The sequence below is a fragment of the Equus quagga genome, chromosome 9 (assembly GCF_021613505.1).
Source record: "Equus quagga isolate Etosha38 chromosome 9, UCLA_HA_Equagga_1.0, whole genome shotgun sequence".
NCBI lineage: Eukaryota > Metazoa > Chordata > Mammalia > Perissodactyla > Equidae > Equus > Equus quagga.
This window is the reverse complement of record NC_060275.1, coordinates 109,746,261-109,762,428: the sequence shown is the minus strand read 5'-3', so window position 1 is coordinate 109,762,428 and position 16,168 is coordinate 109,746,261. Positions and strand designations below refer to the sequence as shown.

At 37.6% G+C, this 16,168-nt stretch overlaps 1 protein-coding gene across 6 annotated transcripts in view; it reads right to left on the bottom strand.

The window, feature by feature from the left end:
* DNAH5 (dynein axonemal heavy chain 5) overlaps positions 1-16,168 on the bottom strand; it is a 266,364-nt gene that overhangs the window by 91,436 nt on the left and 158,760 nt on the right. For all 6 annotated transcript variants that reach the window (XM_046670920.1, XM_046670918.1, XM_046670919.1 and 3 more), the window contains 5 exons: positions 7,692-7,814; positions 7,285-7,498; positions 5,789-6,012; positions 3,040-3,238; positions 715-887 (listed from right to left, as the gene is read on the bottom strand). In XM_046670920.1, coding sequence (XP_046526876.1) covers positions 715-887; positions 3,040-3,238; positions 5,789-6,012; positions 7,285-7,498; positions 7,692-7,814 — 933 coding nt within the window. The remainder of the gene's footprint in view (positions 1-714; positions 888-3,039; positions 3,239-5,788; positions 6,013-7,284; positions 7,499-7,691; positions 7,815-16,168) is intronic.

The following is a 16,168-nucleotide window of genomic DNA, read 5'->3' as shown; positions in this document are numbered from 1 at the left end:
GTGGTTATGTTCACGCGCTCCACTTCAGCAGCCTGGGGTTCACAGGTTCAGATCCTGGGAGCAGACCCTCCCAATGCTTATTAAGCCATGCTCTGGCAGGCATCCCACATATAAAGTAGAGGAAAATGGACACGGATGTTAGCTCAGGGCCAATCTTCCTCACAAAAAAAAAAAAAATGAAATTCTGTACCATTAACCCTTCCCTTTCTCCTTTGCCCCCAGCCCCTGGCAATTACCATTCTACTTTCTATCTCTATGAATTTGACTACTCTAAGTATCTCACATAAGTGGAATCTATAGTATTTGTCTTTTGGTGGCTGGCTTATTTCGCTTAGCATTTCTTCAAAGTTGAGGCACTATTTTTTATAGTTATCCTTCGCATGATGCAAAAAATAAGCAAACTTTTTGCCTATGCTTTGAACTCAGATGTCAACCACATTCATTCCACGTAGCGAAAACATTCAGCTGAAAGCTGTATAGCAACACTGAATAAAATTATCATATCACACATTTGAAGTACACACACTCTGATTCTAAGCCTATAGGTGTGACATGTTGCATTCAATTTAGAAATTAAATTGGAATATAGCATTGAGCTTATTTTGAAATTGAATATTCTCCTAGGAGACGAAAATGCAAGAGGAGGGAAAAAATTTTGCTGTGAAGTCAAGTGTCGATCACTTTGGGGAGGCGCTACTGAGCGTGGCCACTGACCTTGACTAAGTGAACCATGGCGTCTGCGAAGAACACCAAATCCATGCCAGCACCACGGACGTTCTCATTATAGAGCTGCAGGAACATATTCAAGCGCTCCTTCAGATGATCAAAAGATTCAATTGGCTCATAAATTTTGGGCATTTCAGCATCGGCTTCCTCAGAAGTTTCACCTGGGGATGCGGAGGAAGAACCAATTAAGTTTCTTCAAGTCTCTGGACTTTACTCCTTCCTTCAACCTAAATTAAAACACTCACAGCTCTACAATTGAACACTGAATAAGACTGATTTTCATCCACTTGTCATATTACATATTTTAGAAAAGAAAAGAAAGCAAACAACAGTAAAAGCATTAGAATTTTTGAGATCATATGCAGTCTTAGTTCTTTCCTATCTAGAAAAGGGCCAACTTCAAATGTGATATACATTGAATTTAACTTGAATCCATAATTGAATGTTGGCATTTCAAGGATCCTCCCAGAGATATTTGCTCAATGGTCAAAATGAAGATCGAAAAAAGCAAGGATTTAATGCCAAAATCAGCAAGAGAGGTCAAGAATTAAACGATTTTTTAATAAGAATAAAAAGAAAAAGGTCACTGCTTTTGCTCAGGACATTTTTATGATTCAAGAATTTCAGGTTAGCGGGTGAGGACAGAAGTAAATTCGAGGGAATGGAGATGGAGGGTTGAGAGAAAACAGAAAAATGATTTCCTAAATAAACAAATATATTGAATTATTTCACTGGGAAAAGTATGGAAATCAATATAGCTTTTTAAAGTTATAAACACATAATATACCAGGTTAACACTTTTCCAACTTTGACTATAAAGCATAATACCAAAGAAAAAGCTAAATTGGGCATACATAAGTTCACTATCAGTTAACATTAGTAACAGGAAAAAAGTGACACGTTATTAGTTGAATATACTAATAACAACTTAGAAATTCTCTGGGTACTAAGAGTGACTTGATCTTCCAAATCTAACAGTATATAATTATTTTCAATTGACCCTGTCCTAATATAACAGTATATTAACCTTTTTATGACAAAGGAAGGAAATTGATTTAACATAATCATTAAGATTGGCCTATTTGCAAAGCTCTCACTAATTGAATTTCAGGACTCACTTCACTGTTTCATAAATGTTCAACTCAAGCTTTGAGTAATAAAGTGCTCTGAAGTCACAAAAGGTTAAGTGTTTGCCTCCCAACACCAACCACCCCCCCCCGAAAATACAGCAGTTGTGCTTTGCTCCATGAAAACCATACTCTAATTATGGATCCTTCTGAATTAGAGGAAGCAAAATACATAAATTCTAATTATCTGGTCAATGTTCTTACCTTTACAGGATTTTTGTATGTGTATGACCTGATTGAAAATAAAATGTGTCAGCTTCTTCCTGTGGAAGGATGGCTCTAACTGCATAGCCAGCAATAAACCTCCTTTTGCAATTGTCACTCAGAAACTAGACAGATCACATACATCCTTATCAAATCTAATAAGGGCTGCCTGGTCATTTTCAATCATTTCAAAGATATAAACAGCATATGTTTAAACATGCCCTTTTAAATATGGAAATTAACTTAAAATTCATCCTCAGTATTAGAAAAGGTAATTAAATGAAAGAAAAATATTCTACTTCACTCAGTTATTTCTGAGGGAAAAAAATAATTGGAGCACTGCTTCTTTTCATAAGGAAAATAACATATATCTCAATTTTTCACAGAACCCTAAGCACAAAGGCTTGCCTCCACATCATTCATCTCTTTCCAATTCTATTCAATGGCCGTCTCAGATAATTTGAGATTTTTCTTTTTATTTTCAACACTCAGGGTGGCCCAAATAATAATTATCATTCTTTTTGCTACCTTTCATTCAGCAGTGACTCTGAGCCACAGACTGCCTAAGCCATTCTACAGATAACATTTCATTTATTCCCCACAGGGCCCCATGATGCACACATTAATATTTCCATTTTTATAAATGAGGAGCATGAGTCCAAGAAAGTTCAGAGATGCTCAGTGAACGTGTGCAAACCCCTTCCTCAAATCTACCTGTGTGTGACAGCTGTTAGCCCGGTGCACTTTCTCCTGCCTCATCCTTCCTCCCAATTCTACCCTAATATGCAAGACTGGCATGCATAAAAAACCATCTTTGAACTCCAGGAGTACGCACTTAGCCACTCATTCTGTTTATTGAGTACCAGCTAGGTCCCAGGATGGTTTCCGTAGTTTACTAGACACAAATGCAACATCCCTAAACTGAAGCTGTTGTCTTCAGATTTCCCTTTGGGGAATTCCAAATTCTGCTTCAATCGCTCACCTGTAGCTTCAGGTGCATCCCTCAAGAAATCCACAAAATAAGCGTCAACTCCACAATCCACCAGGAGTTTTTTCTCTTCACCAAACTCCTCCTCCACCAAATTTACCAAAGCCTTATCAAACCAGGTCACATCATCAGGCACTGTGAAACGGTCAGCTATAACCCGTTTACACTCGTGCTTCCACAGCCGTAACAGCTCCTGTTGAAAGCACAATTCAAATGCATTACGAACTGCTATTTGCCATAGTTGGGAGTTCAAGTGGATGATATTGTAAAGTACCATCCTTCCTGATTTAAGATCTACGTTTTAAAAAGTGAAGGTTAAAATATACTTAACTTCATTTCAAATTGGTCTCATTCAAGGACATTAAATAGAAAGAAGTGCCTATTCATTTTCAGTCTTTAAATTAAAACGAAAACATCCCCAGACGAAATCTAAAATCACACTGATCAACCAATGAACTAATATTCTATGTAAAAGTCTTAAATTTGTGACAAATTAATCTGTTTGACTAAGACACCTACATTCATATGACCAGAGCATACTATAAAATGCAGTCTATAAACCACTCGCACGTATACACCTGAGCTACAAAGTATATACAAAGAATATACTACAAAGGTATATTCACTTAACACAAGGTGAAGAAAATTTGTGGCAAAAATCTAGATTATCTGAACAGTGCAATCACCTAGTCCAGATAATGCAGCCCCAAAGTTTCTGGAAGTTGAGGAAATTAATGACCCAATACACCTGTTCCTACAGTAAGAATAACAAATGTTTGTCTAAGCTCATTATTTGATAAGAAAGACTGGTGGAAATTTCTTAACTTGGTAACATTTTGCAAGTTATAAGATTTTCTTTTCTGCTTTTTTTCCCCAAATACCCCCAGTACATAGATGTATATTTTAGCTGTGGGTCCTTCTAGTTGTGGCATGTAGGACGCCACCTCAACGTGGCCTGATGAGCAGTCCCATGTCCCCACCCAGCATCCGAACTGGCGAAAGCCTGAGCCACAGAAGCAGAGCATGCAAACTTAACCACTTGGCCACGGGGCCAGTCCCACAAGTTATAAGATTTTTAAGCCCTTATGTTACTAATGATAAAATACTATTTGGTCAGAATATAAAAGGAGTTTAGTAAAATATAGTCAAAGGTTCAGGAAAGACAAAAGTTCACGATAACACAATTTGCTGGAACTGCTGATGCTAATTTAAAATAAGCACCAAAAACCAGCTACTCAAAAAGTCATACTGGAGAAGTGCATTCACAACGCCATTAATTTGTCAATAACTTGAGGAAAAAGTCATGTTAAAACGTTCACTGCTGCTAAAATGACTCTCGATTCTCTGTAACAAGGAGAGAGAGTTTGCTACAAAATGTCTTGTTCTCAAGTCAGGCGGTGGGGTTACCTACTTTGTGAGCTTCTGGAGCAGAGTGGTTTTTCCGATAGTCAACGCTTGAAGCGCCTAGTGATGGTTTGGTTGGTACCTCAACCGCCTTTGTATGTTTATGTGGAGAAGTCTCTTTAAACCCACCTGCTTAACTACCTCCATAAAAGTTTCCATAAAAGGCTGAAAGAGAGGCCAGTGTTGCCTAAGCCGGAGGACTAAGGTCACACTTTGGAAAAAAAGACTTACTGGATTTTCACATAAGGTTCCTCATTCAAAGGGAATTCTAATAATCTTAGGAACTGTTATATTCAAGGATATGTACAAACGCTTATTTTTCTATCAAATGAAATTTCTATTCTTCTGCCTTTTTTCAATTTACCAATATATGTAACTCTTTTAGTGCATCTAGTTACACGAAAAGGAAAAATCATGGATGATTAACAATAAAATGGTTTATTCAATTTTTACTGTTGATAAAGATAACTTTTTGTGCATGTGTGAGGAAGATTGGCCCTGAGTTAACATCTGTTGCCAATATTCCTCTTTTTGCTTGAGGAAGATTGTCTCTGAACTAACATCCATGCCAATCTTCTCTGCTTTGTATGTGGGACACCACCACAGCACGGCTTGATGAGCAGTGTGTAGATCGGTGCCCAGGATCCAAACCTGTGAACCCCGGGCCGCCAAAGCAGAGCACTCGAACTTAACCACTACACCACTGGGCCAGCTCTGATAATTACTTTTTTTTTTAACTTAAAATGTCAAGTTTAGGGACCAGTCCTGTGGCCTAGAGGTTAAGTTTGGCGTGCTCCGCTTCAGCAGCCCAGGTTCACGGGTTTGGATACCAGGTGTGGACCTACACCACTTGTCAGCCAAGCTGCTGCGGCAACCCACACACAAAATAGAGGAAGATTGGCACAGATGTTTGCTCAAGGCAAATCCTCCTCAAGCAAAAAGAGGAAAATTGTCAACAGATGCTAGCTCAGGGTCAATCTTCCTCAACAACAACAACAAAAATGTCAAGCATAAAATATGAAGACTATTATATAATAAAGTCAACAATGATTCTTTCTATTATTTCGTATAAGTAAAATATCTTACAACAGAAAAATAAAATCAACTGTTTCTTTTATTCTATTCATTAGAAAATAATTGTATATACTATCTCCTTAAACATAAACTTAATTTCATTAGAATTTTTTAAAAGAAATGTTCCCTTGTTTATGCTAACTGAAAAGCAGTAAAGAATCTCCATGCTAAAACATAATTCCACTAAAAATAACATTACTAAGAATCTTTAGGGGGTATAATATATAACAATGTCACTTGTTTTCCCCTCTTATGTATCACTTACATCTGGTTCCTTGATAACCTCTGAAGTAGTGTTCAGCATTCCCTGCCAGATCCTAGAAAGATCTCGAAGGTTAAATACATAATGGAATTTCGCAGGGGTAGGGAGCATTTTAGTCTTAGTCATCTGCCATAGTCGGCGTGTCAGGGGAACCAGTTTCGTCACTGAATCTGTCACTTCTTCTGAGAAACCCCTTTGGGGACAGTAGTAGCCTACCCCAATGACACCTGAGAGGGGAAGAAAGTTGTAACATTTGACTGATGGTTCAAATCAACTACGTTAAGATGACAAGCCTTATAATGTAGAGTTTGCACAAATATAATTACACGTTTTAATAGACAACCATATATTAAAGAAATTTATATTGATTAATGTTCTCTTATTTTTTTAAACCTAAAAAAATAGACGTAAGTTGGGTTTCAAATATTGAAAAGTTGATCAAGAAATACTACTGAAAGCCCTAGCTGAACTAATTCAATATTACTAACTGGATAACTGATAAATATATAAAGTTACCTTAGAAAAGATAAGAAAAAGGGAAGTTTCATGAGTTTTCAAGATTTTTCCATTCTGTTGTTGCCTTTCCGTGCATTATAAAACATTTCAGTTTACTTAATATATAAAACTTTCCAGGCAAAAAAGAACAATTAAAAGCGATAACAGTCATTCTTTCTGGTCCACTTTACTTATCCCAAGTTTAGATAATTCACATGCATTTGGTTTCCAAAACTTTGCCCACTGCTGTGACTGAAGGCAGACACTGCCACACTCCACTAGCCTAGGGTGCTAAGATGACATTTTAGTCTGCCAGAAATTAATTAGGGTAACCCTAATGAGCTTTTTCTCAGTAGCAGTTTCAGAAATGGTAAATTAATACCTAACATGACTGCATACATAACTTTACACTCTTTTTCTGCAAAGAGTAATTCCAAACTCAGTTACACAATTATTTTAATTGCTCAGCTAAATAATTACGGTTATCTATTGGGCTACTGTTTCTTCAATCTAATTATTTTTGAAATACTATGTATTTAATCAATCAATAACTTATTAACATCCTATAAATTACTCTGAAGATCAGACTCTGGCTAATCTCTACTCTACGCAAAATTATTTCTTTGGCCAAAATCATTAGATGGGTTGGTTAAAGTATCAGCTACATAAATTTTTGGCATGGTATTCTATCAAGCCAGACCTCAAATATGTTTATCCATGGGGAAACAACCTCACCATCTCCATGGTTAACTTCCTTGCTTAAGAAGCTAGAAACAGTTACTTTAAGAAAAACCTAGGAAGAAAAGATCTACTGAGGCACGTAATTCAGTACATATATATAATAAATCCTCATATAAACAAAATACACTACTTTAAAGTGATGAGGACAATAGACTAAGAAGCCACCCAGTGCTCCTTCCGTGTTGACCTCTGGGTGGATATTTTCTCATTGGAACATAAGCAAGTGGTCTTCCCTCCCCATGCCCCACTGCCACTCATTTTACCAAAGATCTTGTCCATAGATGCATCAGAGGGCAACGTGCAGTTAAATACAGAGAAGTGCCTCTTGAGTCTTTGGGGTATATCATTGCGTCCGCCCCCAGGATGAATCATGGCTGCCAAAATCTGGATGTCCACAATGCTGGTAAACTCCCCAGGCTTCTCTAGGTTATAAAATCCATTCTGTTCCATCAGCTGTCGTACTATCTCATTAGTAACCTAAGAAAGACAACTTTCAGAATTAAAATGTCACTCCTTTATATCCCAGAACCTAACTCCTTGAGTGTTTCCAAATAATGGACTTTATTAGAATTCAGGAATTGCATGTTGAAAAGATAGAATAATATTTACTCAACAAAGAATAAATCAACGCTGAATTGAAGAAATAAAGTGCACAATAGGATCCACATACCTGGTCTCCCCACTCATTGATTATTGGCATATTCACATCATCAATAAAAACAGTCATCTTCTTTCCCGCAGGAGGACCATATGTTGTACCCACGCGTTTATCCACATAGCTCTCTATTGTCCTCTGTTAAACAAGAAAGACAACAAAAACGTCTGTGAATTATTCTAAAAATCTAGAAACATTTGAATTGACAGGAACTACTCAGAAAAACTCCCCATAATTCTGGATAGTAGGGCATGAAGTACTTAAATTATCTTGCATAACTTTTACAACCTTTGAAGATCTGGTTTAAAAGAGTAAATGAAATTCTGATCAATGTAAATTTTTAATGGGATGAGACACTTCAGTCCATTTCTGCAGATTTACTTTTGTCTTATTGTGCCTGCCTTGACGACACTCTAGTGTACAACCCCTATTATTCAAAGGGTCCAGCCCTGCTAAAAGTTTCCCCACAATCAGGGACATAGTCAAACAGGGATACCATCCAAGAAACTTCTTAGGTCTATGCTCTGAGCTACACAGCCTGCCATAATCTGAAGACTGCTCTCTATTGAGAAGGCTGGCAACTGGCTTCTGTAGGCTGACGCAACCCAGATCCGCTGCTTTGGGGCAGATGCAATCACACTGAATCACTTCTCATGCCCTCATACAAAATGGAGAATAATGCCCACCTATGGATCCTCTCTCATTTCTACATTCTGAGCTTAGGTGGCCCAGGAGGACACTACACTGTGTTCTACAAAAAACTTTCCTCGCAAAATGAAAAAGAATATTAAAACCAATGAAACTAATATAATGTTATGTGTTAATCATACCTCAATTTAAAAAAAACTGACAGAAGTAGTATTGGAAGTGATAAAGGGGACATGGGGGAAGCACCTCAGACTATTGACTACATTATTATCATTTCCATGTAGTACAACGTAGTTCAGAAATCAATCATTCATTCAAAATGTACGCACTGACTAACCAGAGCTAGTACTGCAAAGAACACAGAAAGGGCTTCATGGTTCTCATGCTATAGAAGCTCTGTCTTAAAGACTCTTTTCATTCCTACTACGGTAGGAATCTACTGATCCATGATTTTAAGTCATCTTAAAGATAATGTATAAATATAGGAGACAGTGGAGGTATATTGAGCTAAAATTCATTCTCCTCCTATCCAAAAAAGTTTTCTTATTTTATGATGAAAAGTAAACCAGTTAAAAATGACTTTAATAATCCAAGATACAACCACAAAAGAAGGCCAAGATATAAGCAAAAAACTACACATCTGTCCTTGGAAATCTTTGTAGTTTAGTAATTTCAAATTGTATGTTTCTATCATCATTTCAATGAACAATAGCAAGAGAGGTGAAAATTTTTCACCATTTTTAAATAGAAAGGTATATAAATATACAGCACTCATTCAACTACAAAACAAATCTCGCATGTCAACACTACAATGGCAAAACGAATTTTATATTCCCCTGACATAAAAGCAAACTGTTTAGAGTAATGTACTAGGCTAAATTTAGCTCTGCTTTTCAATGAATTTAAATGGATAAGGCAATTAATATTCTCCTGACACCTCCCTCTGGCAAACTAGATCCTTCAGACATTCCTTTGTCTGTTAATAAGAACTCATAGGAACATGAAGATTTAAGGTCTTGGGGGCCTTCTAAACCCCAAAAAGCCATAGGTGGAATAGGTAGGATAATATGCAATAATAGGCACATATCTGCACTTTCTTCCCCTTCATTATGACCCCAATTTCTCTGAAATATTAGGATATTATTAGTAAATTATGTATGTCATAAAAGAGTTAAATTGACAAAAACAAAAACAAAGAAGGGAGAAAAATTAAATAGCTTGTGAACCTGAAGTTGGGATTTCTTTCTGCTTTTTTAATTGCTGCCCATTGAATAGTTACCTAATGAATTTTTGAGTTTGATAAGACCCCCTGAAGGCCTAAAACACAGTAATTAGATGTTTTACTCCACCACATATCTATTTGGGAATGATTGGGAAAACCATATACTGGTATCTCCAACTGGACTTCACTTGGATGATCCATAGCTTCACAAAACCAACGGAGTCAAACATAAATGCCTCTTACCCCAAAGTCTGCACCCCCTCCTGGGTGTTCATTTCAGGAATTGGCACAAACTACCTAATTGCTTCGTCCAAACATTTCCACATCCAACAACGATAACTTCTTTCTACGATAATTTCACTAGTACCTTTTAATGAATCTCCTCCTCTCTGAACAATGACATGCCTTAGGTCAGTTATTTGTCCTTCTCGTGGGGATTAATGTCACAACCTCTTAAATTCCACTCCCGGACTACTCCAGTCAGTCCTGGAAACTTCTTTACAAGGCATATAGGCTGTCTATATTGTGTAATTTACAATTTTATCTAGAATTTTCTGTCTCCCCAAAGAAACCAGTCCAAAGATTACTAATCATCTTTGTAGTACTCTATTACCCACATTCTCCCTGATCTCCTTGATCTGTGTTCCCACTTCATCCACTGTTTTGGTGGTATAAACCATAGCGCAGTTAATAAAAATTCATTTATTTGATTATTATCTATCTCTCCCACTAGAATGTAAGGAGAGAAGCCATCTCATTTATCTTGCTCATCACTGCATCCTCAGTGTCTAGAAAGGTATCTGATACCAAATATTTATCAATAAATATTTGATACATACATAAATAAAGACAAAAAACTGAGGAGTCATCTTTAACTTTTTTCTCTCTCTTCTATCCCTCTCCTCCAGCAATATCCACTCAACCAACAATCCTGTAAGTTCTGCTTCCTAACTACAACTTGAATGCATCCTGTCCTGCTTCCAGTCCCACTTTTATTATATCGGTCCAGCCCAACCTCCCTCCTGAGGAATTACCATGACCATCTCCTCTCCGGTCTCTCTGAGAGCAGCCACATCTCTTCCATCTTGTTCTCTACTCTGGAGCCAGAATGAACTTTCTAAGGGGCGATGCAATCCTGCCCATTACTCCAGTGGCTCCCTTAGTGATTTACAAGGGACCCCATGATGCTTCCTGCTTACCCTGCCAGTCTCATTTCTAAACACTCCTCAGTCAATTTGTTCCAGTCCCTCAAGGTCTTAATTCACTCATGTTCAGGTAACAATAAAACACATACCACGAAATGATGCTCATCTCACAGGCTGATTTACAGTGTTCATTACGAGATCCTTATTTACATATTCCTAGAGTAGCCATTTCTGAGCCAAAAAATCTCTCAGGATTAGCATTAGCCAAACACAATTTGTGAAATACTGATTTAGATGAATGATCTTCCATAAATGTCACTTCTCTCAACCCAGCTTTTAATAAAATATTGAAATCTCTAGCAAAGGCCTGACTAAGGGCAGTTTATGCTGTTTTCTGAGAATAAACAAAAAGTTTACTCTGAAATAAGAGAATGGTGGTCAGCATGTCATCCTCTTAAGCAATACATGGAACCTAAAAAACATTCTTATCTTGCTGTCTAGATAGACACACTATCTCACACACATGTGACGCCAGGGTTAACCCCAGCTGTGACAGTGGCATTTTAAGAAATAAAAACTAGACTTTTAGAAATCCAGATATAGGAATGGAGGTAAGGAAAGCTGTCTTTCTCTATTCTAAGCTAGGAGCCTTAAAACTAGGGGCAATGCAATTTTCTGATTTGATTTCTTAATGGACAATTCAACCTCTATAATTCTTTAAAAAATAAATATAATATTAATATAATGTATATATTAAATTCCCTCAAGTAATGGTCAACTCTTTCTCTACATTCATTGATTTCTGTAATCCCCTAAAGAAATTAACCCCCTCTTCCTCTGGGCTCCACAATACTTAGATTATACCATAAGTAGCACTTATCACATCAGCTATACTTGACTGGGCACATGTCTGTTTCCTCAACCAGACAGAGGGAGAAACATTGCACTGGAAGGGGTATTGGCAGGGTGATGTACAGTCAAAAAGGTTGTGCACTTCCAAGTTCTTGGATTTACCGTTCACACAACTGTCTCTGTGAATGGGACACACACATATCTGCATAACATGCATGGCCTTATACAATAGCTCCAACTGGGTTTAAAATCAGGAAAAAAGGGCTAACTGAAAGCACAGGAAGAGAAATCGCAAATAAGAGGGGGACTAGAGTATTATATCCAACTAAATTGAAATATAAAATATACTTAATTTTAGGCTTCCATATATCTGCTATTTAGCTAAAAGATAAAAATGGAGAGCTTACGCTCTTTGCTAAAAATAATCTACTGCCTAAATAAGATCTTCCACTTTATTATAATTCACCAAAACCAAATGAAAACAGTCTTACATTAGTAAAGTTTAAAATGCTCAAAAGTACATTGTAAAAAGTAAATTGAGGGGCTGGCTCCATGGCCAAGTGGTTAAGTTCGCCTGCTGCACTTTGGCATCCCACGGTTCGCGAGTTCAGATCCTGGGCGCAGACCTAGCACCACTCATCAGGCCATGCTGAGGTGGGGTCCCACACAGAGGAACTAGAAGGACCTACAAGTAGGATATACAACTACATACTGGGGGGGTTTGGGGAGAAAAAAAGAGGAAGATTGACAACAGATGTTAGCTAAGGGCCAATGTTCCTCACCAAAAGAAAAAAAGTTTGCTATGTTTAAAAGCATTATTTAAAAAAAAAAAAGTAAAGTGATATCTAAAATAACATGGAAATACAATAACGCATAACTAGAAGCTAAAAATAAAACAAATGCACTAAAGTGATAAATCAGTCATTTGAATATTAATGTGGGTAAAGAAAAGCCATTGGAGGGAGGGGTATGGGTGAACTGGAAAAGCAGAGTGGAACATGCAGGGACCTGGTTTCTGGCCAGGTTCCGCTACCAAGCAACCTCGAACTCAGACAAGTACTTCAATCTCCTTCCACCTGAGTCCATTAATATTAACAGTAAAACCCGACATTTTTAGAGAACTTTGCCATGAAAAAAATACTTTCACACATTATGTCTTATGGTTCTCCTCTCGAACCTAGCCTTCAAACTGCGCTCTGAGGAGCCAAAAGGATTTTTCTGTAGCCCCCGGGGCCCTGCAGGAAGCAGGATGAGGCTGGAGGGGATTTCAGGAGCCTGGCTCCACTTCCACCAAGCAAATCCATGGCTCCCTGTTTTATAGCTTAGTCTCCTGCGTAAGATTTCACTTGGAAAAGTAGCTCTGAGTCTAGAAAAAATGTGGAATTTCCTTCCAGGTTCTATGATTTCTCATTTTTAAAAAACAAAACTTATTGCTACGCAACCATTTGTAAGATGATTGTCGTATTCAAAACACTTTAAGATTTTTTTAGAAGAGATCAACCTTTTCAGAAATTCTGTTAAGAAACTTTTTCTCCTTCTTACCTTTCTGTATTTAAATTTTTAAATATATGTATGGATTACTTTCAAAAATAGAAAAAAAAAGCATTAAAACAATATTTATTTGGGGGAAAAAAAATCTCTTAAAAGACTGAATTCCCTCAGTCAAAAAACAAGGAGACCATATAGTTTTTGTTCAAATCACACAATTTTGATGGTGACAGGGGACGCCATTAATTATTAATCTGAGAAAATGGAAGTAAACTGGATGGTCCTGGGCAAAGAGGGACATATAGGCAGTCCTCCTACTGATGAAAGATGTGGAAGCGTCACCACGGGGAAAACAAAGGAAACCCTGATGAAAACAACCTGTCAAGCAACAGACATGTGTCCTTGACGTGTGCCATCATGGGAACCCAGGAGGGATGGACAGTATCTATTTTCTCATCTACAAGTTCAATTTGGTTTGGATCCAGACAAGTGAGAGACCAGAGACAAAGGCTCAGCTCCATCAGCCCCTGTTTAGCATGAAAATTATAGTGAGAATGTTAATTACAGCAGTTTGGCTAATTGAAAGCTTTCTAAAACTAATGAGTCTAGCTTAATAGAAAGCTCTGATGCTCAGCAGTCAACACAGGCACTAAACAGAGTAGATGATGCTATGATGCTATGATGCTTCTGAACAGAAGAGGAAATCGTGAAGTGATGATGCCACCCTCACACTGAAGGACAGGAAGGAATTGGGCTCAAGTGGTCATGAAACAGATGGCACTCTAAAGAATACAGATTTTCACGTTTTAAAAGCCTGCTTTATTATTCTTCTAATTATTCTACTTCAACACGGTACCACTTCTAGAAATTTATTATAGAGTTTATAAATTTGTATATCAACAAACAGGTTGCTTTCTAGATAATGTATGCCTTTTTCCTGAAAATTAATAAATCTCTCAGATTACAGAGACATAGACCACAGATCTTTACCACCTTAAAGGGGTAAATATCACCATGAGTTGCTAACAAAAATACAGTGACAAGGTCTTGTCATATACTAAAGAATGGCTGGCCTTTGTCCCTGGTTCCTAGGTTGAGCCTTTAAACCCTTGGAATTTCCTAGGAATATCTTTGTTATTCATGGTGGGTCCCTCAGACCACTCAAGTCAGAAAGACTAACCGTGTTATTTGAGGGTTAGGACTTTGAACCACATATCAGCTGATCTCCTGGGAGGGGAAGGGGTATGGAGATTTAGTTAAATCACGTGGCCAATGATTCAATCACCTATGCCTATGTAATGAAACCCTAATAAAAGTTCTGCACATTGTAGTTCAAGTGAGCTCCCTGGCTGATGATGTACACTGATGTGCCTGGAGGGGAACACATTCTGAGGACACAGAAGGTTTGCATTTGGGATCACTCCAAACCTTGCCCTATGCGTCTCTTCTCTTGGCTGATCCAATTTATATCTTTTATAATAAAATCATAATCACAAGCATAGTACTTTCCTGAATTCTGTGAGTCATTATAGCAAATTATCAAAACTGAGAGGATCATAAGAACCCTTGAACTTGTAGCCAGTTGTTCAGAAGTACTGGTAGCCTGGAAACCCCTGAGCTTGTGGCTGGTTGCCAAAGAGAGGGAAGTCTTGTGGGGACTGAGTCCTTCACCTGTGAAATCTTTAGTAACTCCAGGTAGTTATCACCAGAACTGCATTGCAGTCCTCAAGGTTTAATCCACTCTCAAGAAATGTGAACAGCTATAATCACCCAACATAATGAAAAAGAAATCACAGTCTGATTTAATGTTTTAAAATCTGCAGCCAAAAATAAAGTTATAATTATAACCTTTAAATAGGATGGCTCCTAAAGTAAAACAAACAAAAGTTTTTAGATGTAAAACAATATCAAGGGAATGTGCATAATGTTAGCATCTTGCCAGCCTAGGATAATTTAATGTGCTGCTCCCCAAACACAAAAATACCACTGCTGAGTCAGTGCAGGGCGAGGTCGACCTTCTATTCAGACCTTTCCATCAGGACACTGTGTAAATGGTACTCATCTGATAGAAGCCTAGCCGGTATTGGAAATTTCATCTCTAACAGAGGAGCATAACATAGTTGATAGTCTTATTTAGAAACTTAATCAATGGTCTTAGTTTATTGGCACTCTGCAGTTACGAATTACATTCAGTGATAAAGGTACATGATTTAGCCATGCTCTCGAGAATTTTCACTGCTCTTTGATATTTTCATTCCAACAACTAAAGAACAACAAAGTTCATCAAAAGCAAAGCTCTTTGGATTTGGATTCTCCTAAAAATTCCCCTTCTATTTTCAATTTACGAAATGTATCTTTTGTATTAATGTATTCATGTTCTAATACAGACATCAGAGATGACTTGAAAACAACTGAAGCCTGAACTGACATGAAGGATTTTCCACCCCAGTCTTAAACAACTTAGGAACAGGAGAAAAACAACCAGTCAGCCACTGCCAACCCAGTCATTCTTGGCAATTTCATTGACAAAAGCAATGCAAATTTGAAGGGGTTTTTTCTGATACTCCTCAGTGTATGATAGGGTAAAATCTTCAATATGCTAAGATTCTAAGATTTTCTCTCTTGTTGCAATTGACAACGAGAGCCATTGTGGAACGTTAAGTCAGGGAACAGCAAGATAAAAGTAGCAAGATGGGCACCAGAGATTGGAAGAGGACTAAGAGCTGGACTGGAAGGGAGTTGGACTTGAACCAAGACCAGCTGGGAATTCCTCCATGCTAATACCTGGTGTGGAAGGATGAAGAAGTGGGTTATGTAGAGGTGGACTGGGAGAAGGAAGACAAAGGAAGAGATGTGAGAAGCTCTTGATTCAAGATACTCATTAAAGATAATTCCAACGCATCTAGTCTAAAGGCTAGAATAATAGTAACACCCACCAAAAAGCAGACAGTAAGGAAAGGAAGTAGGTTTAGGTGGGGGAAGAAATTATATTTCTTTCAGTTTTGGATTTTGCATGTTTGCAGGCTTTTCTACACGGTTATTTTAAACAGTATTGAGGGCTTTAACATCTTATATAAGCTTTTCATTTCTCCATAATTTAAGACGTTTACATATTATAATCTAACTAGGGAGGGATT